This window comes from Megalobrama amblycephala, linkage group LG1 (assembly GCF_018812025.1).
Source record: "Megalobrama amblycephala isolate DHTTF-2021 linkage group LG1, ASM1881202v1, whole genome shotgun sequence".
Lineage (NCBI taxonomy): Eukaryota > Metazoa > Chordata > Actinopteri > Cypriniformes > Xenocyprididae > Megalobrama > Megalobrama amblycephala.
The window spans coordinates 58683378-58711217 of NC_063044.1; the positions used below are offsets into that span (position 1 = coordinate 58683378).

The 27840-nt window shown below is 38.0% G+C and overlaps 1 protein-coding gene across 1 annotated transcript; it reads left to right on the forward strand.

Annotated features, from left to right (window-relative positions):
* Positions 1-301: 301 nt before the first annotated feature.
* LOC125276786 (C1q-related factor) lies at positions 302-21909 on the forward strand. Its single transcript, XM_048204628.1, has 2 exons — positions 302-1583; positions 20197-21909. Exons 1-2 carry the CDS (start codon positions 972-974, stop codon positions 20374-20376), a joined length of 792 nt encoding a protein of 263 aa, XP_048060585.1. The 5' UTR covers positions 302-971; the 3' UTR covers positions 20377-21909.
* Positions 21910-27840: the final 5931 nt, after the last annotated feature.

Sequence of the window (27840 nt, forward strand, 5' to 3'; positions counted from 1 at the left end):
AAGTGGTCTTTTTGGATTGAGGAGGATGTTTTCAGTTCTGAAAATGACAGTTTTCAGTGTTTTTATCTTCAAATATAAATAACCTGTGTCAAACATCAAATCTTAATGTTTACTGTGAGCTTTTTATGATGAGATTTTATCTTTCCTAGTGTTTTTTTTTATATATATCCTTTAATATCTCCTCTCGGTTACTTCCTTTCCCCTGGCTGTATCGCTGTGACACAGAGAGGGAGAAGAGAGGATGGGTGTGTGTGTGTGTGTGTGTGTGTGTGTGTGTGCGTGTGGCGGGGGTGGGGGTGGTGGGGGGTTACTCAGTATAAAACCCTCAGTCTGAGAAAACGCCTCTGCAAACATACCCTGTCTCTCCTCTATATCTGCTTCTCTCTCTCTCTGTCTCTGTCTCTCTCTCCATTTCTCTCTCTCTCGTACGCTCTGTCCTTCACTCCCATGCGCACACTCGCTCACTTCATCCTCTCTACCTCTTTGCTGCCTCTGCCATCCCTCATTCTCTTCATTACCTAGTGCAACTCTGTCCACTAGACAATGGGATCGACTTTTTGGGAGCGCGTGTGAGCGCGTTCGCATGTATGCGCGTGCGTGTGTGAGAGTTGTATGCGTGTGAGTGAGATTGAGCGGATGTGGGATCTGTATGAGAGCTCTTTCCAGCCTGCCCAACGGATCCAGTGAGCCAGCTTAGCAAACCAGGCGTGCACGGAGCTAGGAAAGAGAGTGAGAGAGTGTGAATGCGGGTCTCTTTCACCCTTACACGCTCCTCTACACGTTTGGGATCCTAGGGCTTGGCGCCTTACCCCCGGGACCCCCTGCACCCCTCTGTCTCTTTCACTCTCTCTGCGGTCTTCTCTACTTCAGCAGTCACCATTTCGGCTCCCGGCAGACCCACACTGGCTGCCCAGCCACTCCCGCGCCTCAGCCTGGGCAGGAAGACCCTGGTGGCGGCAGCTGTAGGGGTCATGCTGGTGCTGGTGCTGGTGGTGCTCATCCCTGTGCTGGTCAGCTCCGTGAGCAATGACAACAGCCACTACGAGATGCTGGGCACCTGTCGAATGGTGTGCGACCCGTACCAGAACAAGGGCACCACCACAGGCATCACCAGCACCGGCTCTTCTGTGCAGGCCGAGGCCGAGGCTCTGGCCGACCACAGCAACATGCCTCCACCCTCCACGCTCCTCCAGGGGCCACAGGGGAAGCCGGGCAGGCCAGGCAAACCCGGACCTCCGGGGCCACCAGGGGAGCCAGGGCCCCCGGGTCCGATGGGGCCCCCGGGGAACCGGGAGGACAGGGGCCGAAACGGGGTCCTGAGCCTGGGAAATGATGGAGCTATCAGCACGGTTACGTACAACACGCACCCACGGGTGGCTTTCTACGCGGGACTGAAGAACCCGCACGAGGGCTATGAGATCCTCAAGTTCGACGACGTGGTCACCAACCTCGGCAACAACTATGATGGCACTTCGGGCAAGTTCATCTGCAGCGTACCGGGCACGTATTTCTTCATCTACCACGTCCTGATGAGGGGAGGTGACGGAACCAGCATGTGGGCTGACCTGTGCAAGAACGGACAGGTGAGTGCTTAGCTATCACTTGATCATTTGATCATATATATATATATATATATATATATATATATATATATATATATAAGTTAATATTTTATTTCAATGTTACTGTTTTACTCTTTTTCAGTTTTACATTTTATTCTGATCTTTTTCAAGTATTGTTTATAAAATCGTGTTGCATATCTATAAAGCGCATTTCTTCATCTCGTGTTACAGTACGTGCTGGTGGTTTGAGCTGGTATTCACAGAGCGGATCTAAAATTAATTAAGCTGTTAATAATGACCCCACAGAGGACAAAAAAGGCTGTCGTTTCTCTCCCTCCTCTCCTTTTTTTTGTTTCGTGTGAAACTGGTGGGAGACGCAGTAACATCTGCTGTGAGTTTCTCGTCCCCCCAGAGCACGCGGGTGAAGTTCGCACAGCTGCGGCGCCACATACCCGGCGAGAAGACACGAGCTGAATGCGCTTAATGCGCGCTGACATTGTGCGCGTGTCCCCGTTAACAGAGGACAGAGATTCTATCTCTCTCTCTTTCTCTTTTGAGGAATTGTCTTAGCATGGGACACTTCAAAGTTTGCCGCTCCAAACTTTTTTATGAAGTGTCCAGTGTGTTTTAAAGCGCGTAACTATGTATCTTATGTATCTTAGGAGAATATATTTTATGTTTATTGATGTCTAAATATTGCAAAAGTTGCATCAATTTCATTAATGTTATCATTGCATAGCTATATTAAAGGGAAAATATATAGGCTACGATTCGAATAAGTTTACACTAAGCCATACCCATTTATTGCGAATGTGGCTATTTTCCCCACGAAGCTTATTGACATAATTCCTCTTTAATTAGGGGGCGCGAACGAAAATGCCAAAATTTGACAAAAATAGGCTGCGCGTGCCAAATCGTGCAACTTCATGAACTTACAATCACAGTGCCAAGCTACAGCCACAAACACATCTTATTCACTTAACATGTCCCAGGAAACGACCATCTAATGGCCTTTTACTCTTCTTTTTCTTTCAGTCCTTTCCTGTGCACGCGCGCGCGCGTGTGTGTGTGTGTGTGTGCGCGCGCATGTTTTGTTCAGAGCTTTAGTTTGTTTGCGCTATTTTAATGATAAAATGTGAAGTTGTGCATGAAATACAGTGACATGTCAGAAAGTGCAGACAGAAATACACAGAACACAGTATCTGAGATCATTATGAAGGGTTTGTCGCCACAGTTGTAATTCCTGATACAAAATTTATCAGAAGACCGTTATATATTAATTCTGTTGGAGTCGTTTGGCACTGCAAGAGGGAGAAAGGCGCACGTGCAACGTCATTCACAGAGTTCTGCTGCACGCGCAACGGGGGATCTCGTGACAGATGGAATAGAATTAAGTAGACTTTAGAGTCTCTTTAGGATCTAGTGAGTAAGAATTCACATTTTCAAATAGGCCTACTGAAATGTTACATCGTTTCGGAAGTGTACAAGGACACCAGCCCACAAGGCCAGCTGTGACTGACTTTTAATATAAACTTCTGTTTACATCTGTCCTGGCAGACAATTGACAACATCGTTCATAAACGTGTTTTAAACGCTTACTTATGCAGGCTAATTAACTGTTATATATATATATATATATATATATATATATATATATATATATATATATATATATATATATATATATATAATTTTAATAACAACAAATTCGTTCTGAGCACATTTAATTAAATAACTGAATACAAACGACAAAACAAAGGTTTATCTGATGTGCCCTTATATATTGTGCGCTTTTGTGCTTATAAACTGGCACCAATGTACTGCGTTATAATATGCATGTTTTACATAAAGCAATCAATGAATAAACGTCTTTCAGACTTTTTTGAGATACAGTCTGTGAGTTCACAACGATCAGCCTACACTGTCAGAAAAAAAGGTACGGTGCTGTCACTGGGGCTGTACCCTAAGGTAAAAAGGTACTAATATGTACCTTTAAGGTACAAATATGCACCATTTAGGGGTAAGTAAGGTACAAAGATGTACCTTTTCACTTTTGTGACAGTAATAGCGCCGTACCTTTTTTCTGACAGTGTACTAGATAATCAGAGAATACACTTCAAGAATACATTTCAAGCTCTTTAATATAGGCGCATATATTTCAGTTAATGAAATGAAAAGTTAACTTAAATGTCTCATATTTGCCTCGCCAGTGCGACTCATAAAGTGTATTTGTCAACATGTATTTTAACTGTTTATCTAAAACTGCACCTGGAATAGAAAACGGGGTGAGGAGAGCATCACCTGGAGGGCGCGTGTTGTTTTTAGTCTTTCTGTGGCCCGGAGGTCAGCGCGCGCAGGACTCAGCGTTGCCGCAGCAACTGGAGCTTTCACGAGACAGACGATATTTCAGTCAGATAAATACAATTACCGAGGGTTATCCGACTGCCGCCGCGAACATCCAGCAGCCGCTCTCAGAGGATAGTTCAACCCCCGTAAAGAAATTGTCACAGACCGCCAGACGTTTAAAGGCTGGCCCTGAGGGTAAGCGGAAAAATGAAAGAGATAATAAAAGGAAGCTAACGGTCATAATATCCGAAATTGAAATATGTTTCTTTTTTTGTTCCCAACATGTCTTAAACTCTCTCTCCCTCCTCTGCTCATATGTGTCTCATACCCCTCCCTTTCCATCTCTTTTTAAACCTTATAAAGTCAATCATGTTCTTCATTAGATCAAATAGGCAGCTAGCTGAGTTCTTGTAAGCGCTGCATGTCTGTTATACTCTGTTAATTTATCTCGTCTGGTCTCTTGGTGCCATGACAATGTGGGCAGATCTATTCCTCTTAATTAAGATGAACACTTGCTTCTGTCACAAAAACACATCTTTAATTTTATTATTTATGCTTTAATCCGAATCAACCACAGTGAAATGCATTCCCTGCAAGAAACCTAAAAGCAGCACTTGGGTAGATTGTTGTACACAGAGAAGTTTTCAAAGGTCTCTACCTTTGTGAACTTCTCTGTTGTACAGCTAAAAAGTTTGTCTGCTAACTTGCAATCTTCCCAAGTGCTGTTTTAGGTTTCTTTGTTTGCCCTGTGTCCTAACTAGATTGCCTAAGCAAAACCATAAAAGAAGTACACTAATGGCAAAGGCGAGAACAGGCAAAAACTGCTGGGAGCACAGTACAGCATTTATGGAGTGTGCGAAGGAAGAGCACTGGGAGAGCATATGTTGTCGTAAAGCACCGTCTGTTGAACACAATGGGTCCTGATCTCTAGAGACCGTCCTCACAGACACTTTAGGCAGACATGGGCGACGAGCCTTCCTCCTGAGAGCAAGCTAATCTTTATAAAGTGGTTGCCGCCTCACTAATTAAACTGCTATTCCAGATCAGAGGAATTGCAGCAGTGTTTGTGTGTGAGTGAGAATAGTCATATAGGACCTCAGGCGAGCTGCTGCTGAATGAGCTGTTGTCGGAGTCTCACATCGCTCCCTAACAGAAACTTTCACTATTTAACTTTGTTGTAACCCTCTTACTGTGAATGTGTGTGGACGCAGTATAGTGTTTCTCAATGGCAGTGATGGAGTGCTAACAGACTTTCAGCTAGTCTGCTGTATCCCTGTGGACTTACTCTATTCTTCAAGCGGCCACTGACCATACCGCCATACAAACCCACACAGCTGGTGTGCAAGATGTGTACGTGAGTGAATGAGAGAGAGGAAAAAAGAATATATTTTTTTTGTTCTGGTGAGATTGCATTTTATGTGGAAAATATTAGTGCTGTAATTATTACCGTCGCTTTTGCTTTGTGTTTAATGGATTTTAGCTTTAACACACATGCATTTCTTTTCATCCATTTCCACTACTCTTTCCAAGCTCCTTCCGTTTATCTCTCGCCATCTCGCCATCTTTTTCTTAATTTGCCAAATATTCTCCCAAAAAAAAAAAAAAATACTATTTTTGCCAGATGGACATGTACAGATGCCTTTGCGTTCCTTTTGAAACTCCACTGGCTTTACAAGGAATTCCACTTCAAATGTGATAAAGGAGTAAAAAATAATGAAAGACTGGGAAAAGAAAAGGCGTTTGTAGCGTGCCAGAGAGTCTTTTTAATCGTAATTAAAAACTTTGAACCACATCCAGATTGTGCTGGCACCTGTCCTCGTGTTCCTTCTGTTGATATTGTCATTAATCCACCCAAACCCATTCTGACTTCATTATAAGCAAATGCATCCAGGCACTCTTTGTGTTTCTCAAGAGGCTCCTTCGGGATAATCTTGCTGTCTCAGACCACACTCACACAAGAACACACACTCACGCATGCGCAGATGTGCGCAACTATCTGAAGATTCACCTGCAGCTGGTTTATAAAGTACTAGATATGTTTGTCAGTGAGCTAAAGGAATACTTCACTCTAAAAATGAAATTTCCGACAACATTTACTCACCATCATGTATGACCTTTTTTTTTGCACAAAAGATATTTTCATCCATATAATGAAAATCAGTGCGCTCCAAAACAACATTAGAGCCCCTTGACTTTAATTGTACACAGATTAAAACACATTTTTCAAAGTGTTCAATAGCAGAAAGGAATTAATAGAGGTTTCGAACGACATGATAAATCATGACGGAATTTAAATTTTTGGATGAACTGTCCCTTTGAGCATGACGTTCACTCACTCCTTCATTCACATGTCTTTGGGCATGGTGTAAGCTTAAAGGCAATTGTGTTTACATGCATAAAATGTGCTAATATGATTAATATGACTAGGAGAAATATGAATAATATATGTATACAGTATGTGTGTGGGGGAAAAAAAGCACACTTCACCATCTGGAACAGCAAAAACGTGTTTTTAATTACAGAGTTCAGTGTTTAGTTATTAGAGTCAAACAAATTACTTATGTTTAATTACACAGCTTACATAAATGCAAGTGTTGTTCATTAGTATTTGGATGAGAAGAGAGACAAGTAACACGCTGCTAGAAGGAAAACATCCCCCGGATCAATACTACATTTGCTGGAAACAGGAAAAAGAACATACAGTATAGTGTGTGCAATAATTATTTTGGTTGAAGTATGCAAAATCTTTCACTTGTCTTTTCGTTTAGAAGCAAACTTATTATCCTCAAAATAATCTCCTGAAGGAAGTCTGCAGCATCTTTTAACAAGTTCAATAAGCAGTCCTCTTCAGTAACAGCTTGTTAATTTGCGTTGGAGGTAGAGGGTGTACTTGTGTTTCAGTCAAACACGCTCTTCTCGCTCTCCACTCTTCTAATCAGCTGTTGAGGCGCTGGGGCGGGGCCTTTGCCCCTGATGTGATGTCTAATTGGACACTAAATTTGCCACCCAGTGGAGCAGAACATTAAAACCAGTCTAATTGGGTGCTGTAGGGTCATTAGCACTGGATTTTCTCATGCTGCGAAGAAATGCCACACGTGTCACAAGTGTCTGGGTGAGACGGAGCAAACACTGCGGAGGAATCCATCATTTATTAATAGGCAAAAAACCTATACTTTTAAAGCACAGTCCTTCTGCACCTCAGCTCTATCAGTCAAATATCCAGCCCAGAGAGACCTGGAGAGCGGTACTGCTGTGAGCATGCATGTTCAATATAAGCACTAAAATAGCTGCGCCTCACTATCTGAGTGACTGTGGCCTGGTCTGTGACTCAGGAGAAGACCCTCTACTTCTTTTAATGAGCAGAAATCAACACACACTCACTCACATGCAGTCACACTGATACCCAAACCCCCTCTCGACTCATGTTTTCATGTGTTCAACACACAGACTTGCACACACACTCATGCTGTCCCAGGGAATAACAACTTGCCCCTCGGCAAAGTTCCTCTGTAAACATCTTGATGCTTCGATGATGCTTTCAGTGACTCTTTCCACTCAATTCCACTCAGACGCTACAAACCTCTACGTACGTCCGCTGCGACTCCCTCGCTCAGCCCACTTACTCGGTCGAATTAGTCAGCGCGTGTACGTGCCTGTTTAACACCTCGATCACCTCGGAAAATAAACAACAGCTACTGTAAGATTACTGCTATCCGCCCAGCGCCAAATGATGAATAGGGCAATTCATGAAAAATGTATGCTGCAGCAAAAACCATGCGTTTCTCCCTCGCTCCCTCTCCTCATCTTTCTCTCCCTCTTCCTCAGTCTCCCCCAAGACTAGAATTACTGCACTCTCCTCATTATGGTACTGAGAGGAGGTGAGACTACTCTATCATACGATAATGCGTTATAATGCAGCGAGATGTTTCATTATGCAGCTGCGCTCCTCAAAGACTTCAGAGGGGCTTCGCGTAGAGGTCAGGCCACTGTGTGCACACCAGGAGCGATTTCAGGAGTTCAGCTTTAGGGGATCCGTCAGTTGTGGTTTAGGGGAATATTTCTTGCTTTAAGTGTGAGGTCACTAGTTTAAGTCGAGCTTGACTGACAGCTCTTTTAAACAAACCAATTAAACTGCATCTGTTTGTCAGTTATATCACTAACAGTGGCATACACTTTAGTTTGTAATTGTTTGCATCACTTTCTAGAAGGAAGAATAGCACTTAATGTAACATACTTTTCTGAAATCTTTTTTTGGTCACACTTTAGTTTAGAGTCCAATTCTCACCATTAACTAACTATTAACTATGACTTTTGCCTTAATAAATTCCTAATTATTGCTTATTAATAGTCTAGTATGTAGTTGTTAAGTTTAGGAATTGGGTAGGATAAAGGGATGTAGAATATGGCCATTCAGAATTAGGCATTAATATGTGCTTTATAAGTACTAATAAACAGCTATAAAGCAACTATAGTGAGAATTGTGAACTAAAGTGTTACACTTTTTTTTAAACAACTGTTGAAAATATAGTTGAGAACACTGTAAAAACTAATAACCTATATCTAGTCCAATACAATTTTGGCAACAGATTACAAGCAATATTATTAATTAAATTCAACAAATAGAATTGAGTTAGAATTAATCAAATTAATTCCTTAAATGTCAACCATTTAAAACAATTAAAATTTAAGTAAAATTTAAACAAAAATATCTGAATAACAGACAGACGTCAAAGATGAATTAACAACTCTTTATTTTTTATTGCCATCATTGAAGACACCTGCTGATAACAAGCAGAATCACTGAAGGAAAGAGAAACACACGAATTAACAGAGGTTTAGATGTTGATGTTGATTTTATTGAAAATGTTTGATCGCCATTATTGTGATCAGTGTTTCATTTAGTTGGGCAGTTTGACTCTTTGCTTTTTATGTCAGTTTGTGTTTTTTGTAATGTTTTTTGCTAATTTTACACATTTCAAATGGTTGACTTTTAAGGAATTAATTTGATTAATTCTAACTCAATTCTTATATGTTGAATTGAATTAATAATATTGCTTGTAATCTGTTGCCACAATTTTATTGAGTAGATGGAGTGTATTACTTTTTACAGTGAAGATTCTGAGTGAAATAACCTAAGACAGGGTTTTTCAAACTTTTTGATGCCAAGCTTCCCCAAATATGATGTAATTAATTATCATTGCAGGTATATAAAGGAAATAATTCATAAAATATAAAGGCAGGTAAATATTTGCATGCACAATGACCCATTTATATTGTTAAAAGTAGTAATATTAATTGTTTTGCTAAACATAAGAATTTGCTATTTAAGTGCAATTTAAAGCCCAAAATATTTTTTGTATTAAGCTTACTATTTATGTTTTTCTTCTCGTATGATGTATTTCCAAAAGTCTGTCAATTACAGATTTTTGTGGAGCTGATGTGACAAATATAATGAGGTCTAGGTTCAATTATCCCGTACACCGCAGCCAAAACCTTACGAAGGTTTATAATGGATTTGGTTATAAAAGACTGCACATGTTGTAAACTACCTGTCTGTTTTCGCAACCAGTCTAAAAATCAGAACACAGAAAAGTCTTTTCTTTTCTTTTTTTCTCTCTCTTTTTTTTGCGGGGGCTATTTTGTGAACTGTCTTCCTTGACTTCAGCTACTTGAACTGTGTATGAATCAGACTGTTTAGATTTCTTTTAGATGCATAAGTGTGAGTAACTGATGGAAAGCTGCTCTGGCATTAGCTGATGGCTGTTGGCATCCTCTTCTCTATCCAGCTGGCCCTCGTCTATCATGGCCATCAGCACAAGACATGATTATTTAAACTCCTTCTCAGTAATAACTTTATTAGTAGTACTTTTGAAGTTTTATCAAAACCTATTTTCACTGCTGTTCATCCTTCATTCTCTTTGCAAACACCATGGCCCGTTTTTCTCAAACAGTTTTAATCATTGTTTAAACATTTTATCAATGTTATTTAAGTATTCCTGGAGTATTCGCTGACAAGACAAAGAGCAGCTGGGTAGATTAATCTCTCCGGGTGTCTCTGCGACAGATGGAAATGAAAGCGTGGCACCTTCACTTTTGTTCTCCACAACTTATCTTGTCCTTAATCAGGTTTGCTTTGCTAATAAACCCAAGTGAAAAGGAACACACGTGAGTCTCTAATGTCCTCAGGAATTTCACACAACCAGTAAGCATCTGGCTCGCTCTCGTCCATGAGGGGATTTTTCTCCGAGCGCTGTGTGAAGTGCTTTGCTAAGCCTCGATCAGAGATGCAGCTCACAGTCCACCTTTTAAGTATAATTAGAGACAGGCGCATGCTTCAATTGAACCACACTATACCACTAACTGTCTAAAAGCCTATAATGGGGTAGGAGAAGTCAACTGGTGTCAGTCACAGGAAAAAAGCAAGAAAGAGAGAAAGACGGACATGGAGACAGCAGGATGTGTCCATCAGGATTAGTTTGCTTTCCATAGATGAAATGTTTCATATCGTTCAGAGACAGATCAGTCTCTGGCAGGGAAACACTGCTGACATCTGTAAGAATATCCACTGGCTACTACTGCGTTTCAAGTCGCAGCATGCTTAATCTCTCCATTGACTGTATTAAAAAATTGAGCCAGGAAATTCAAAGGATAAGGTGTAAGGTTTGGTTTACTAAGGTGCAGTTTTGTTACGTAAATTCCAAGGCGTATGTTTGAGTTCAATAATACATTTCAACTATACAGATGCACTGCTGTTTTACTTGATTTTTACAGCTGATCAGAAAAAAGTCCAAACAATAAAATAGGGTTTGATGACTTTATTTAAAACAACATAAATCAACTCTCATATATGTTTAGAAAAGCAGTTTATATATATATATATATATATTTATATATATTTACACTCTCAGCATTTGATTTCTGAAGGTTCATGTGACACTGAACACTGAAGTACACTGAAGTAACGGCTGCTAGAAAAATCAGCTTTGCCGTCACAGGATTGAATTACATTTTAAAATGTATCAAAATAGGAAACAGTTATTCTAAATTGTAAAAAGATTTCACAGTATTATTTTTTACTGTATTTCTGAACAAATATATGTAGCCTTGGTGAGAATATTTCACGATTTTCAAAGTTCTTTTCACACTGCACGACTATCTGTTGTAGCATTCAGTCTCTGTGTGCACACTGCACAATGGATCAGCGACAAAGGGTTTCACATAGGAAGAATCGCCGACAACTCTGTCTGGTCCGCAAACTACGTTTCGCAACCAAACACGCGAGAAGTGATAAGGAAATAGAAAAAGGTCACGCATGAGACTGGAATTGTTATTAAAAATGTCAGCCCACAAGAAGCTAGCGATCCAAATTGCCTGTACGCTAATTTTCCGCAAAAAGGAGAAAAAGAAAAAAAGATGGAGGAGGAAATGTAAATGCTGCCCTGTATCTTGCTCATTGGCTGTAGTCATCGCCGATGTCATTTTCAGTCAGAACACTTTTCACACAGCAGGATTTTGAATCGCAGACAGGTCCAGATATTTAGCATGCCAAATATCTCATTGGCATCGGCGACACATTGTTGATTCTCTAATATCACTTTTTTGATAATTCACATTGCGTGATTTTCACTCGCGTGAACGAGCAACGATTCACAATTTCGGGCATTTGTCGGCGATTTTGCAAAATCTGACGGCGAGTGAAAACATGCCTAAAATCATGCAGTGTGAGCTTGACATAAGAGACTTTAATTAAAAAAAAAAAAAATCAAAAATCATATTTATTCCACATCTTTTAACAGTAGTATATCTAAAGAATAGAAACATTGGAGCTTATTCAGTGATGTCTTGACTTGGCTAGGTACCTGTCCTAAATAACATCCCCAAATCTACACACATGCTAAAAAAAAATTCACAAAACAAATGATTTATGATTATGTCAGTTATCTACATGTTTAGACATTCAGGTCTTTGATCAGTCACATAAATTGTGCAGTATCACCAGAGAGGTCTCTCTCTGAAAGTCTATAAACGCGTGGCATGTATGTGCTCTGAGCACACGCCGACTATTTTCCAAAACAGGGACAAACAGATGTGTGTCAGAGCAAGGCCGCCGGTTTCCGTCTGTTTGAAATGCTAAATGCAGGCTGTCTGTCCCCCTAACCCAGCCCTAAAGCTCAGCAATGTCTTTGGACTTACATTCTTTGACTTTGCCCAACTATACCGCCTCCCTCCCTCATTTGTTCCCCATGGACATGTTTTCCAGCTATTTCACTCCATATTAAATGAATATTCTGGGATGCTGTGCTGTAAATGGCAGCATCTGTGGCATGCTGTTGATTACCACAGAATCATTTCAACTCAAAGTTCAGTTTGAAAAAACAAACAAAAGTGATAGATATTCACTTCTAATGGAAGTCTATATGTGGCAAGTATACAACGGTTGCCCCACATACTTCCATTGTAAGTTCATTTACACCTTTTTAGTTTGTTTTTACGACTAAGGTACGAATAGTAATTAATTGACAGAATCACACAGAAGCTTTCTAAAGAGCCCAGAATATTCATTTAAATCTCAATGTTTATTGCAGTGACTGTCTTTGTTAATTATTTTGTTTTGGACTCAGCTTACACAGATTCTCCGAGGGCATCATAAAGAAAGGATTTACCGTGCACCTCTAAGAGGCAATTGATATATCCAGCTTTCTATTTGATTTCTGTTTACGCAGAGTTTGAAATGCCTTGTGTTGTCTCTTCATTGCTCCGGATATCAGTTATAGTAATAGTGGCTTTACCAATGAAATCAGTTTTATAGTATTGTCAATCAGAACACAGTTTCTGTCATTAAGTCTTTATATGAGTTTTTTTAAGCTTAGATTTCAACCACAGTTCAATTGCTTTTTAATTACCCTGAAATGATATCCCAACACAGCCAACAACGGAAGTCCGACCTCCCAGAGGAAGCTAATATTAAAAATAAAAAAAGATTAAAACGTGTTTCATCGAAATCCTCTCCAACAAATCCCACGCTCTCCCTGGGCACTAAGAGCTCACCCTTTAATAAGGCCGCCATGCAGGCTCTGTGTGCTAAAGGCGGATTATTTGATATTAATATGCACCGGACGATCGTCACCATGGATTCAGAATAGCAGACTTTGTTTGCACATCGATATTAGACTCACCAGATTTAATCAAGAAGGTAAACAATGAATAGAAAAAGGATAGAGAATAAAAAAGAGAGACAGAGCGACACAGAGTCATCTGGGTTGAGTGATGGGTAAGTCCTCTTCCATTTGACCGACAGAGACTTTATGCGACTACAAGACGCCACTGAACAAGATGCACTGAATGTGCCATCCAAAGCAAACCTTACTTCTGAATAAGGTACTGAATTAAATGCTGGCAGAATATTGTCTCAACACTTCCCTAATTTTTTCTTCTGGCTTTATGAATGTTAGTAGTATTAGCAAAAACTATTTATAGCCACAGCATCATCATACACCAGTAATTATGTAAAACTGTCCATGCCTCTTATATGAGTAAGGCACAAACTTTGAATACAATTCAGTTCTTTCTTTTGCTCTAATTAACATCTTTTCATTAATCTCAGTAGGTCAAAGCAAAATGTCACTCACTCTTTTTACACTACTAGTTATATTAGGGTGGTGGGTGGGGAGAATGTTGTTGATGGCTAATATGAATCTGCAAATTTCAAACATTCACCTTTATCTCACCTGGTCTCGGATGAATTGAAAAAGGATTGAGAAAAATGGCAGACTGAATATTCATGCGAGTCTGGGTTCATCTCATTCTCGTCTTCTGATTATACTTGATATAAAGACTGACAGAACTATACCATTAACAAAGAAATTCACAGCTTTGGGGTGGCAGACAAAACTATAAAAATTATGTAATATCAGGAAAGTGTTGCTAATGTTGAAACCTGTAGATGATGGCAGAAGACTAATTAATTTACGCTTCAAAAAGTAATCAAACATTAGAAGAAGATTTGTAAAATGAACATGATGGATATAATGTAAAATGTACAGAAAATATATATATTTTTTTTTAAAATATTAATGTGACACTTACTAAAAGTGTAAAAGTGGTGGGGCAGTGAAGATGGTGGACAGATGGCCACAGGGTCAGTGTCTATCTGTCTTTCTCAATCCTTTCTCATCTACATCACCTGCCGTCTGCTGCTCTTATCTGAGTTATTGATAGTCTGTTCTCGACCTCTCAGACCTCAAGACATGGAAATTGATGGAAATAGAAGTTAAAAAGAGGGGAAAAAAGGAAAAGAGAATAATAGAACTGAAAGTAATATAAGATGATTAAGAAAACTAATTGGATGGAAGAAAAACCAGACATGCATGTGAAGAGGTTTATAAAGGAGAACATAATATATGACAAGAGAGACTCAGATAAATGAGAAAATGTTTCTTTGCCTGAGAGGAAGAATGTTAACCACACAGAATATATAGTGTTTTTTTAGTATTTGGACAATTTAGCCACGTTTAAAAATGTATGAATGTAACAAAATACCAAATCAAGCTGCATTTATTTAAAAGAAATATAGCACAAGCTGGTTTTAAAGCAATACATACACTGTAAAAAATTACCGTGATTTTAACGAAAAACAGTTAATTGGTTTACAGAAAGTATCTGTTCTATATACGGTGAATAACTGTAATAGATCTAACCATACATTTAATGTAATTTACGGTAAAATGCCATTAAATTTACAGTTTTTGGAAGTGAAAAATAACAAGTCATTGTACAATTTACAGTGGAAAAACCGGAAATTGACATTCCCACAATTCCCTGTGTGACACTTCACATTTGATGTATTTTCATTGAAATAAATATGTTTCTTAGTTTTTCTCATTTTTTTCTAATCAGTTATGTACATTAGGATTTTATGTTACATCTAATGTTGTTAAATTAATGTTTATTGCATTTTTAAAATTCATGTGTGTTACCATGATGGTGTTCAGTGTTTGTGTGATTGACAGTCTGTGCACCTGCTATATATTAGTGTTGTCCTTCTCAGCTTGTGGAAAAGCTGCTTGTGATGAACTTTGATTCATCATGTGACTCATTACTGTGTTTGGTGGTTGTCAGTGTATTACAAAGGTACAAAACAGATATTAGTACTTCAGTAGGTTGGTAAGTTAACATTATATCAGTTGAAATACGTTTTTTTGTTTTGTTTTTTTTGTACCGTAAACAGAATTTTTTTACAGTGGCAAAATAAACAGTTATGAACCGTAATTATTACAATATAAACCTTTGATTTATATGGTTTTGAACTGTAAAATAAACAGTAATGTAGTGCTGTCCCGTAAAACGAAAAATTTTGCTTCTGCTTTTTTACCGTAAATTTTTTTTTTTTTTTTTTTTTTTTTTTTTTTTACAGTGTACAAGGAAAAATAAGGCACTTTCTTATTGTCAAAACAATTTGGTTTGATACTGAAGTGCCATTCATATAATTCAAGCGTGGCTTCAGTGTGCAAATATTCTTTGGGATCCTTGTAAATACAGATGTGCCAAAGGCTTCATCCAAGAATCCTGAAGCTTTATGATGGCTGTATACCTGCCATATCTCACTCTTTTCCATGGTCCTGTCACATTTCTCTCCATTCCTTCTTGGACTGCGCTCTGTCCATCATAATTAAAGAACACATTACAGTTTCTGGCTGACAAACCCACTGCCATTCAGCTCAAAATGAAAACTAATGAGAGGGCTCCACTGTGTTTGCTGATCCTGCCGCGTCCCTGAGGAGGGCTGGTCCACCTCTCCGGATGATGGAAAGCTCTAGATCTTTCTCTTGCTTTGGCTCAGAAAATGGACACTGAAAAAGGAGGGCAAATTTCGGGCAATGTCACTCATGCTGCACAGCACTCTTACGCTGGCACATTCGGTAAACAATGTGTCCGATCAATAAGGAATGATTCTGGCAAGCGCTGCCTCAGCACAAAACGGAAAACACACTGCAGAATCATTCAATTTGAAGGAATTGACAGCTCTTTTCAAGATAGCTTCATAATATTTTCTCTCTGTTTCTTTATTGCATTTTCTTTCACCATTTGCTTCGTCACTAAAATCATAAGCTGAAATGGTCCTATAGAAATTTTAGAAGCTATCTCTGCTGAAATTCAGAAGACCTGATTTGGTTAAATTAAATAAGACCAGTTCAACCCCACAGTGTTGGCCTGTGTGTGTAACTAAGTTTATATATTTTGTTGGCTACTTACATAATGAATAAATAAACATGAAGTATTGATTGATTTTAAATAGTTTGAAAAGATTATTTATCAGAATCAGAAGTTATCCATAATTAATAAACCTGGATATTAATACATTCCAGCATTTCAGATTGCACTTGAGTAAAGTGTATTCAGCAGCAGCTGGTCAAACCAGCGCTGCCCCGCTACCCATTACACTTCAGCACTGCAAGCTCATGTGTCCCTCTACAGCCACCGTACCACAGCCCAAACATCCATATGGCCTTGACCTCAGGGAATCCCCTCTGCCAGAGTATTTACAGAGTGTTTGTGTGGATGAACGTAATTAGACAGCTACACACGCACATGCATACCCGCAAACATCAGCCAACATTTCAATGGGGCAGGTGGTGATATGTGCCTGGCTAATCAATCCAGCCATTTACTCAAGCAACACAAACATACTATCTCTGTTCCAAAACCCAGAGAGCTGCTGCACTGTCTACATAAGCAGCTGCCTCTTATAGGCATAGGCAGGAACTCCACACACCACACGAATAGCGCTACACACAGAAAATACATGTATGGTTCAAGCAATTGATTTCAGTAGAGTCTACTTGAATGGGAAAATGCAGAAATCTTAAAAGCTCACATTTAAATGACATATTTCAAATTAGCAACATAATCTGACATGAACTGGCCCATAAAGGTTGCTTCTCTAATAGAATAATAAAAAAAAGCATTTTAGTTCAGTAAAGCCAACGCACATTTGGTGTACGTCTCAGACTTCTAACAGCAGCTGCAGTTAGAATTGATTTTGACTTTAACAATCTGTAATTTGCTCTTTTATTTAGAAGGTGGTACTTATTCCATCATATTATTGCACTTTGTACCATTCATAAACTGGGTCTCTCCAGAGGTCACATTTGTCAGCCTCATACATCATCAAAACTGTCTCCTTTCAGAAAAGCAACCATTATATTCCAAAGTAAGATAAAAATTACAGTCATTTGTTCTTCACAAGAAGTGCTATTCTGAAATAAGATGACGTTTGTTGATGACAAATAGGATCTCTGAAGGGTGCAGCTTTTAAAATGAGACAGCAAAAGTAATATGAGTGAACAATTTTGATATATTCACTATCTTTGGTTTGACATTAGCATGTTTCTAAGTTAATCACACAATATTCAGCACACAAATACTGGGAAAAAATCAGTTTTTATTTTTAATAAACTAAAATATTTCACAATATTAACTGAATGTGTATTTTTCACTGCATTCTGGCATTGGCTTTTTCTCAAAAAAAAAAAAAAATAGATGCAGTGATATTGAATTGAATTGAACTGAATTGAACACCTTTATTGCCTTTGTATACTTGTATGCAATGAAATTAATAATGCTACACTATATTACTGGTACATTGCCACTCAAATGTAAAATGCAAAAAACAAAAAAACAACAAAAAAAACCCTGTATATGGATATGATAAAACAAGAAACATCAATAAAAGAATAAACATATCTATCTTAATGAATAATAAATAAAACTAATATGTTAAAATGTGCCTGAAATTGGGTAAAAAAAGAAGGAAAAAGAGTTGTTTCAAACCTGTATGTCTTTATTTCTTCTGTACAGTGAAAGTCAATGGGGTCCATCAAAGACTATAGATATAGAAAGACGGTTCACTCCTAGTTATAAATGGGAGAAACTGCAATGCGCAATATGGCGGAATACGTCCCAGTAAAAGAGTCAATCGCCGATTGATAAAGTCATTTGTGTCATTGTAGCTGCAGTTAGAGGCTCTGGTTCCCATAGAAACCTGAGACCAGGGCCGTAACCACCATAGGCATTGAGGGGGTCAAGTCCCCCCCTAATAATCTGGAAATAGTCAAATTGTCTGGTCTCCATTTGCACCCCTCTTTGTTGTCAGGGTGACAGACATTTTAAAAAGTTACATTTTTGGCTGGTCTGCCTCAGCGGTCTAACAGCGCTCATCAATGTCAAAATGATGGCCAATCAGATCAAAGAAGGCGAGGCTTACTATTCACTGAAGACAAGTGTGAATTCCAACATGACGCTTTTAGTTTTTACAGTGAAAGAGTGCATGCTAAGATATAAGTAGCTAAAAATGTAGTATTTGTCAACTGTTTTATGATGGATATGTTTAATGACCCACAGTAACATACAGTGATGCAAACTACTCAACTTTTTTCAGTTTTGAATTGAAAATATATAATATCATTTATCATTTCTAACTGAATGTGACAAGACAAGACGTTTTTTACATTTTTGACATATTAGACATATAAACAAGAGTAAATGTGTGCATATTTAAAAATATATATATATTTACAAAGAGTTTAAATGGACTACCCCTCCTTTTTAATGCTATTTTAGCCAAAGAAACAACATCTATGGGACAGTTCATGTCAAATGTTGTTGCCGATTTTAAATATGTTATTTAATTGTGAGTTCGCCAAGCAGTTTTTGAGATTTCAGGATTCCTCCATTCAAACAGATAGGACTTGGTCTTGGATGCCCAAAATAGCTGCTCAGAGGCATTGCAAATATGGCCGCCGAGTGAACAGACTTTCCCTGAAAGGGACTTTGGGTCCATTATTGTTTTGGATTCCAAAGACTTTCATTCTATGGGCAAAAAGTTTCTTCCACAAAAGTCATATCAGTTTAAAACAATGTAAAGAAACAGAACAATTGTCCCAGACAGCAACGTAGTGTGGCCCAGATCCGGCCCACATCTGGTAAATGTGGATTACACGTGGACCAGATGTGGGCCGGATCTGGGCCGACACTATGTTGCTGTCTGGGGTGGGTGGCCCTGTAAAATTTCCTTTTATACAAAAGACAAAGCATTAGTTTGTTAGTATGAAAGCAACAGACTGTACATTTTAATTAGCAAAGTCATTTCTGATCCTTCCACTTCCAGAACCCTGGTTCCCTCTATATTTCTTACCAGTATTGCCAAAGAGTGCAAGCCACATTGTGTGGGAGGGACACACTTACACACACCAACTCCGCCACACACACACCGGTGTTGATTATAATAGTGCGTCGGGGTTTGCTCTAACACCTCTGCCTACGGAGTCTCTCCCTCGAGTCTGAAAAAATCCTTTCAAACAGAACTCTTAATTAGATGGAACAGAGGTCATCTAGAACCAGAACACAAGGACACACAAATACACACCCACACAAACACTTCCTTACTTCCTTCCTTCTTTTTCTTTAATAAATAACATAGACATTATCTGAAGCTGAACTTTATGTCTAATAATGAACTGAAAGAAAAAAAGCCAGCCTGTCACATTCATTGCTTTTAAAACACGCTCACATTTCACAGCTTGTTGTGAGCGAGATCCAGGCAGTCAAGCTGTACATATTCATGCCTTTACCAGCTCGAAATGTAATTCACCAGACAGATTACAGAAATCCTTAGCAATTTCCCTACTGCTGTTGTGTGGTACTCGAACAAATCCACACATATTAAATCCATCCGTGTCTCAATCTTTTCCCGGCCCGCTCAGGTGAACGGTAACAGTTGTTATCAATTTTAAGCCAATCTGAATGTGTGTCAACGCTTGCGTGTTTTTATGCATCCCAGGGTCTTATGTGTTGGTGGATATCTGATATTTCCTGTTTAATGAGGGAGATTTAACCTTCGCAAAGGTTGCAGATTTTAAGTATCAGTGTCAGAAAAGGAGCTTGGCACTAAATACAGCTTGTGTGTTCCTATCACGTCATTTGTTTTTAATAGCTGGAGAAAGCTATCCATAGCATTTCCATACATCCCAATGACAGTTGCTTGGCTGGCGCAGAACCTCCCATTTTCGGAGCTAATCACCTGACACATTACTTGCAAAAAATATTATTTAGTCAGAATAAGCAGCTAATTGTAAATGGAGTAAGATGCCTTTGGGATCCAATTGGTGTATTTACAGCATCTACCAACCATCGCGCTCTAACAGATCCGTGCCAAGCAGCTAAACCTTGACCGACTGTGTCAGACAGACATTATTTTCTGTTACTGAAACTTTCTCTCTCTCTCATGTAGGTGCGAGCCAGCGCCATCGCTCAGGATGCTGATCAGAACTATGACTACGCCTCGAACAGTGTGATTCTGCATCTAGACGCTGGCGATGAAGTCTACATCAAACTGGATGGTGGCAAAGCCCACGGGGGCAACAACAACAAATACAGCACCTTCTCTGGCTTCATTCTTTACGCCGACTGAATATGTGAGCGTAAGAGAGAAGGCGTGGGAAAGAAAGAGATGTAGCGAAAGGAAAAGGGAAGCGAAGGAAGGAGCATTCATCATCCAAACGCTTTATTTTTTCAGGATCTCTCCATTGCTTCAGCACACATTTTCACAGAAAGAGACTCAATGGAACGAGGGTTCAGTAGCTTTTCTCCGAATCACCTTATTGATTGATCAAAGACAAGGAAATAAAGTGATAAAAGTGAAGTTTTTCTCTGGAAAGGGCATCTTTGCCTTTCTTGTTTTAAGACTCCGAGAGTGACTGGCCGAGATCTTTAAACTCGTCATCGTGTGCTTCTCTTCAGTGAAACTTTCTTTACCCACAGATATCTAATGTTAAAAATATCCCTGGCACCCTGTGGAAAAAGTATTCATAGAATTGTAACGCTCATGTCCAATTCGATTTCTCCTTACCTCTACATTGATCACAGCATCCCCTGTTGGCTACTGTTGGTAACTGATTTCCATCTGCATTCTTTCCGTATGTGTTGTACTCTGTTGGGACTGCAGTAGCTGATGAGCGTTGTAAGTGAATGTTATTCCTGAAAAGCACATGATACTCAGTTAAAACAATTGCTACCGCCTCTTCCCATGACTCCTTTCCTCCCCTGTCAATTAGCACTCGACCCTAAACTCCCTCCTCTCAGCCACCTCCGGCCCTTCTGCGCTCCTGAAGAAAACTACAGATGACTTTGTAATAGCCTATTCTCTTTCTTATGAATATGAGTAACAGTAAATGATGACTTAATGATGACTCTTATATTTTAGTATTAGTTAACTTACTGTAGAATGGACGCCCGAGAGCCTGTGATGGACAAAAACAAAAAACCAGATGGATATTTTTCTGAAGCTAAATTTTAAAAAGTTAAAACTAAATAGCATTTGGCAAATATTAAGTCGTATTTTCCATTATAAAAAACACAATATCTACAGTAATACTGCTTAAAGCAATTGTTTCCTTTTTGCTTGAGTTGTCATTATAACCTGGACATTACGGTGAAATACAGAAGTCAGAAGTGTTTGTTAAAAAAAAGTATTGATTTTCAAGAGGGGTGAGGGAGAGTTGAGGTGCTGTTGAGGGGCTTCACTTGTAACTCAATCATTCATGCTGACAAATGCGGTGAGACATTTATTTTTATTTATTTTATTCTGATGGGATGAAGGAACGTGTGCAAATGAGGTTTGTCTGTAAGCGTGCATGTGCATTTGTGAGTGTGAGTAGTGTGTGTGTGTGTGTGTGTGTGTGAGTGTGTGTGTATCAGTACCAACACCAGAGCATGAAGTATATTTTGTCTTTGCCACATTATTGGTTTGAGAAATGTTCTATGCTTTAGCTGGTCAAAGATGTGATATAGAGCTAATGAGATTGCATCAGACACGTTTAGCTAAGCCTCTACAGAGAAGATATAAAAGAAACAATAAAGCTGTAAATTAAATAAATCTATGCTATGTTTGTCAGTCCTACTCTATCTTTTGGAAATGTTGAATAAATTTAAATAACAAATGGGATATTTGAATTCATTTGTGGTATAATGATTTTTTTTTTTTTTTTTCAATGCAAGAAAACAGTTTTTGGGAAATAGAAGGCCATTTGCATAAATCTTCCAATTTATCTAATAGTTCACATTATGGGCCATTACATCAGAATAGATAGGAAGGCAATGAAGATTCACGTTTATGCCTCTGCTTCTTTTCCGTCCACGGATTCCTTCCTCCCGTCCCTCTATTTTTATCTCATACCTGTCATCTGGCCTGACTCACAAAAGCACACTGGAAAAAGAAAAAAAAAACACAGCTGTAGACTCAACAAAAGCTTTCATTAAGTGTGCCTCATGATGTGCATGATTCACGTTGTCACCTCTGTTGCATCTTAGGACACCTCCTTCCAGAGGACATACTCAAACAGCCAGGCCTGGTGTTTTGAGCAGTCAAAACAGAGAGAGAAGACAGAGAGAGAATGAGAGAGAGAAATGTTGGCAGGTATTTGCAAAATAGATCAAATGAACTGATATTCTGAGAGAGATTTAAATGAATGTGCAAGATGTTTTTTTTTTTTTTTTAAATAAATAAATGAGGCATCATAAAAATTGCAGTCTATTTTTTTATAGTCCAAGAGAACTGAATTTAAAGATATCATCTTGTTCATCAAGTTTACATGCATTAATTCTTGTTTTGTCCTGAGCAGTGAAAAATCCTCCAAATACTTCAGGTTATTTGGTCTCTCAGAATGTTTTGCACATTTTATTTTTTATTCTTCGCATTTTGGCTATATGATACTGAGATCCAAGACAAGACAACAAAATATTGAGAAAGCTACTGAGAGGGGTATGAAAAGAAAAAAACAAGTGTACATTAAAATGTATTAAAGGGTTAGTTCACCCAAAAATGAAAATTCTGTCATTAATTACTCACCCTCATGTCGTTCCACACCCGTAAGACCTTTGCTCATTTTTGGAACACAAATTAAGATATTTTTGATAAAATCCGTTGGCTCAGTGAGGCCTGCATTGGCAGCAAGATCATTCCTTTTCAATGCCCAGAAAGCTACTAAAGACGTATTTAAAACAGTTCATGTGACTACAGTGGTTCAACCTTAATGTTATAAAGCGACGAGAATACTTTTTGTGTGCCAAAAAAAAAAAAAAAAATGCCTTTATTTAACAATATCTAGTGATGGACGATTTCAAAACACTGCTTCATGAAGCTTCGAAGCTTTACGAATCTTTTGTTTCGAATCAGTGGTTCGGAGTGTGTATCAAACTGCCAAATTCTGTATTGAAGTGTATGTAATGTTCGTTTGTTAAATATGCTGTAAAATTCAATAAAAATATGTTTTAAAAAAAAACAAAAAACAAAACAAACAAACAAAAAAACCTGCCAAATTCATGTGATTTCAGTAAAAGAGACTTTGTTACGTTACAAGTGTTTTGAAACGTTTCGAAATTTCAATGGTTCACGTGACTTTGGTAGTTTGATACAAGCTCTGAATCACTGATTCAAAACAAAAGATTCATAAAACTTTGAAGCTTCATGAAGCAGTGTTTTGAAATTGCCTATCATTAGATATTGTTGAATAAAGTCGTTATTTTGTTTTTTGTTTTTGGTGCACAAAAGTATTCTAATCACATTAAGATTGAACTACTGTAGTCACATGAACTGTTTTAAATATGTCTTTAGTAGCTTTCTGGGCATTGAAAGTGTTAATTATCTTGCTCTCAATGCAGGCCTCACTGAGCCATCGGATTTCATCAAAAATATCTTAATTTGTGTTCTGAAGATGAATGGTGTGGAACGACATGAGGGTGAGTAATTAATGACTGAATTTTCATTTTTGGGTGAACTAACCCTTTAAATTAAAAATATATATTTGTTTAATTATTTTATACAATTTAATAAATTATTTAATTTATTACCATCTTTTTATTTTTTATCTCTTTATGTAAAAATTCTAAACATCAAATTCTGCTATAGGGGTAAGCACAACTGAATATCATTAAACCTTTTCATATGATGTGAACTGAGATCATAAACATCATAAAACCCTATTATTTCAATTCCCATGTTTTGTTCCTGCAATTTTTTTTTTCTTTTTAACCTTTATATTGTTGTCTTGTTTCTCTCTTTTTATTTTCCCTGCTCTGGTCCTCTTGTGTGCTGAGAGTCTTTTCTCATTCTAAACTCTCTTTTCTGAACATCAGCACAGACGCCTGACAATATCATGGGTCAGAAGACCCTTTTATTCTCCCTCTATTTCTCTCTCCCCCCCAAACAAAGTGGTGCTATTCACACACACCATGTACTTGGGCATCTCTAGGGAGCCACTGGAAAACAAGATAAAACAATAGCAACAGACATCCTGTGCTGTTCTCTTCCTTCATGAGCTCTAACCTTCCAGAGCTTCAACACCTCCAGACTATTGTCCTGGGATCTGTCCTGCTCCAAAATGTCATCAAAGAGCTTCTGAGTTTAGTCTGATCACAGAGCAGTTTAAAGACTGTCAGACAGACAGCAATCCAGCTCAGAGGAATTCAGCACACCTGTCTGACAGGAACTGAAGGATTCACTGATTTCCAGGTCTATCGCTACACAGGAAGTGCTGCTGGATCAAAATAGGTGAATTTTAGTTTTAGACAATTCTAATAATACACAATAACAAGTACAATCATTTGAATTTTGTTCTTGTTCTTTTTTTATTAATTTAAAATGACATTTTATCTAATATAATAATGAAAATTTTCAGAAATAATATATATTATATATTATTTCTGTCATAAGCCCTTTGCTGTCAGTATATACATGTGTGGGCATATATACTCGAAAAAAAGAGAAAAGTCCTCCCACTTTCAACTGCTTTTTCCCCCAGCAAATTACTTATTACATGTAAATATTTGTATGAACATAAAAAAGATTTAACAGCTGAGACAAACTGAACAAGTTTCACAGACATCTGGGGCCGTATTCACAAAACATCTTAAGGCTAAAAGTAGCTCCTAACTTGCCGATTTAGGAGAAACTCTTAAAAATAATGGGCGTGTCAGTCCTAATTTTAGGAGTCCTAAATTTTTGCTCTAAGAGTATTTCACAAAGCATTTTAGCGCTAAAACCAGCTCCTAAACCTGTGAAACGTTAGGAGTAGTCAAGAGGACTCCTAAATCACTAAGACCAAATCACAAACCTTTTCTTCATAAATGCAATACATAATAAATAAATAAATAAATATTGTCTGATTACCTTTGGCAATGGTTTTCATGAGTTCACACTTAAATGATTTAATAGAGTAAAATATATATATATATATATATATATATATATATATATATATATATATATATATATATATATATATATATATATATATATACAGTACAGTCCAAACGTTTGGAACCACTAAGATTTTTAATGTTTTTAAAATAAGTTTCGTCTGCTCACCAAGGCTACATTTATTTAATTAAAAATACAGTAAAAAACAGTAATATTGTGAAATATTATTACAATTTAAAATAACTGTTTTCTATTTGAATATATTTCACAAAGTAATTTATTCCTGTGATGCAAAGCTGAATTTTCAGCATCATTACTCCAGTCTTCAGTGTCACATGATCCTTCAGAAATCATTCTAATTTACTGATCTGCTGCTCAAGAAACATTTAATGTGTACAATTGTACAAAATATTTGTGTACAATATTTTTTTTCAGGATTATTTGATGAATAGAAAGTTCAAAAAAACAGTGTTTATCTGAAATCTAATCTTTTGTAACATTATAAATGTCTTTACTGCCACTTTTGATTGATTTAATGCATCCTTGCTGAATAAAAGTATTCATTTCTTTAATTTCTTTTCAAAAAAATAAAAATAAAAATTCTTACTGACCCCAAACTTTTGAACGGTAGTGTATAATGCTACAGAAGCTTTGTATTTCAGATAAATGCTGTTCTTTTGAACTTTCTATTCATCAAGGAATCCTGAAAAAAAAGTACACAACTGTTTTCAACATTGAAAATAATCATAAATGTTTCTTGAGCAGCAGATCAGCATATTAGAATGATTTCTGAAGGATCATGTGACACTGAAGACTGGAGTAACGATGCTGAAAATTCAGCTTTGCATCACAGGAACAAATTACTTTGTCAAATATATTTAAATAGTACACAGTTATTTTAAATTGTAATAATATTTCACAATATTACTGTTTTTTACTGTATTTTTAATTAAATAAATGTAGCCTTGGTGAGCAGACGAAACTTCTTTTAAAAACATTAAAAATCTTAGTGGTTCCAAACTTTTGGACTGTACTGTATATAATAAGCGTATTTGGTGTGCTGTCCAATGGGATCGAGGGCTCCGAGCTTGGAATTTAGCCCAAACCCAAAGTTCTCCCCATATCCCCAGCTGAGAGTGAGTAGCGGGGTGGCAGAGGGATGCAGAAAACTGTTGAAGTAACTATAGGTGAGTTGGCTCCCCTGTCTGTGTATATATTCCTCCTCTCAAGCTGATTAGAAAGACTGTTGGAATGCGTTTCTCCCAAACTTTGTTTATAAAACATAATTTGTCACTTGAATTCTGCATTCTCTTGAGATGAATACATCCAAGAGGCGGACAATTAACTGTATATACTACTTTAATTAGTGACACTTAGCCTACATTTTAAAACCTTTAAAACCTTTATGCCAACAATATGACAACATTTTATTTTGACTATGGCAACATTTTTATTAACAAAAATATTTATTTGAATAGGGCAACATTTGTATTTTAAAACTTTTATTTTAATATGGAAACATGACACGTCATTCTACAATATTTCTATGATTAAATCGCTGCTCCTCCCCCATTAGCCAATCACTGTATGTTTACTCCATAGCAATGAGGTCAACCCCGCCCTTACTCTTAGCTTAAGACTTCAGTCGATTCCTGAGTAAAAGTTTGTCTCAGCAGCTTTTTGAATAGGTTTTAAGAGAAAACTCTTAGCTAAGAACCTGGAGGGTGGAGGGTGGGTCGATTTCAAAAGTATCTGGTGTGGCCAGCAGCTTCTTTAAGTACTTCAGTGAATCTCATCTTCATAGACTGCAGCAGATTTGCCAGTTCTTACTGTGAGATATAACTCCGCTCTTCCACCAAGACACTTGAACTCGAACACATTGTCACACGTGGTTTGGCACCGCAAGGACGATCAGCTGTCCTTCCTGTCTCCCTGTAGCAATTAGGCATCTTACATTACAGACATTGCAGTTTATTGCTCTGGCCACATCTGCAGTCCTCATGCATCCTGCAGCAGGTCTATGGCATGATTGTGCAGGTGATCAGGGACCTTGGGCATGTTTCTCGGGGTGTTTTTCAGAAACAGTAGAAAGGTCTCTTTAGTGTCCTAATTATTGTAACCATGACCTTAATTGTCTCCCGCCTATAAACTGTTAGTGTTTTAAGGACTCTTCCACAGGTGCATATGCAATAATTGTTTATGGTTCATTGAAAAAGCATGAAAAACATTGTCTAACCCTTTCCAATAAAGATCTGTAAATCTTATTTTAATTTTATATTTTGCAAATACAGTGTAAAAAATCCAACAGATCTTCAATGAAGCAGCTCAAATTGAGAAGCCACAAATGTTCACAAGTAATATATAGATCTCAAGCCTAGAGGGAACTTCTAATGTACTTAGTCTGACTCTCTCCACAACTCTTCAGGCATCCTTTCATATGAACAGATGGAGGTTTATCTCTGGGAGATAAGCTAAGGGCTGATGAGGCAGACAAAAGGGGAAATAATTGCGTGTACGCAAGTGTGATAGGAAAGGTGTTGTCGTGTCTGTGTGTGTGTGTGTGTGTGTGTGTGTGTGTGTGTGTGTGTGTGTGTGTGTGTGTGTGTGTGTTTTGCTTAAAGGCCACTGCATCACTGAGGGAGACACACAGAGCCATCTGCCCAATTAGGCAATGGACCC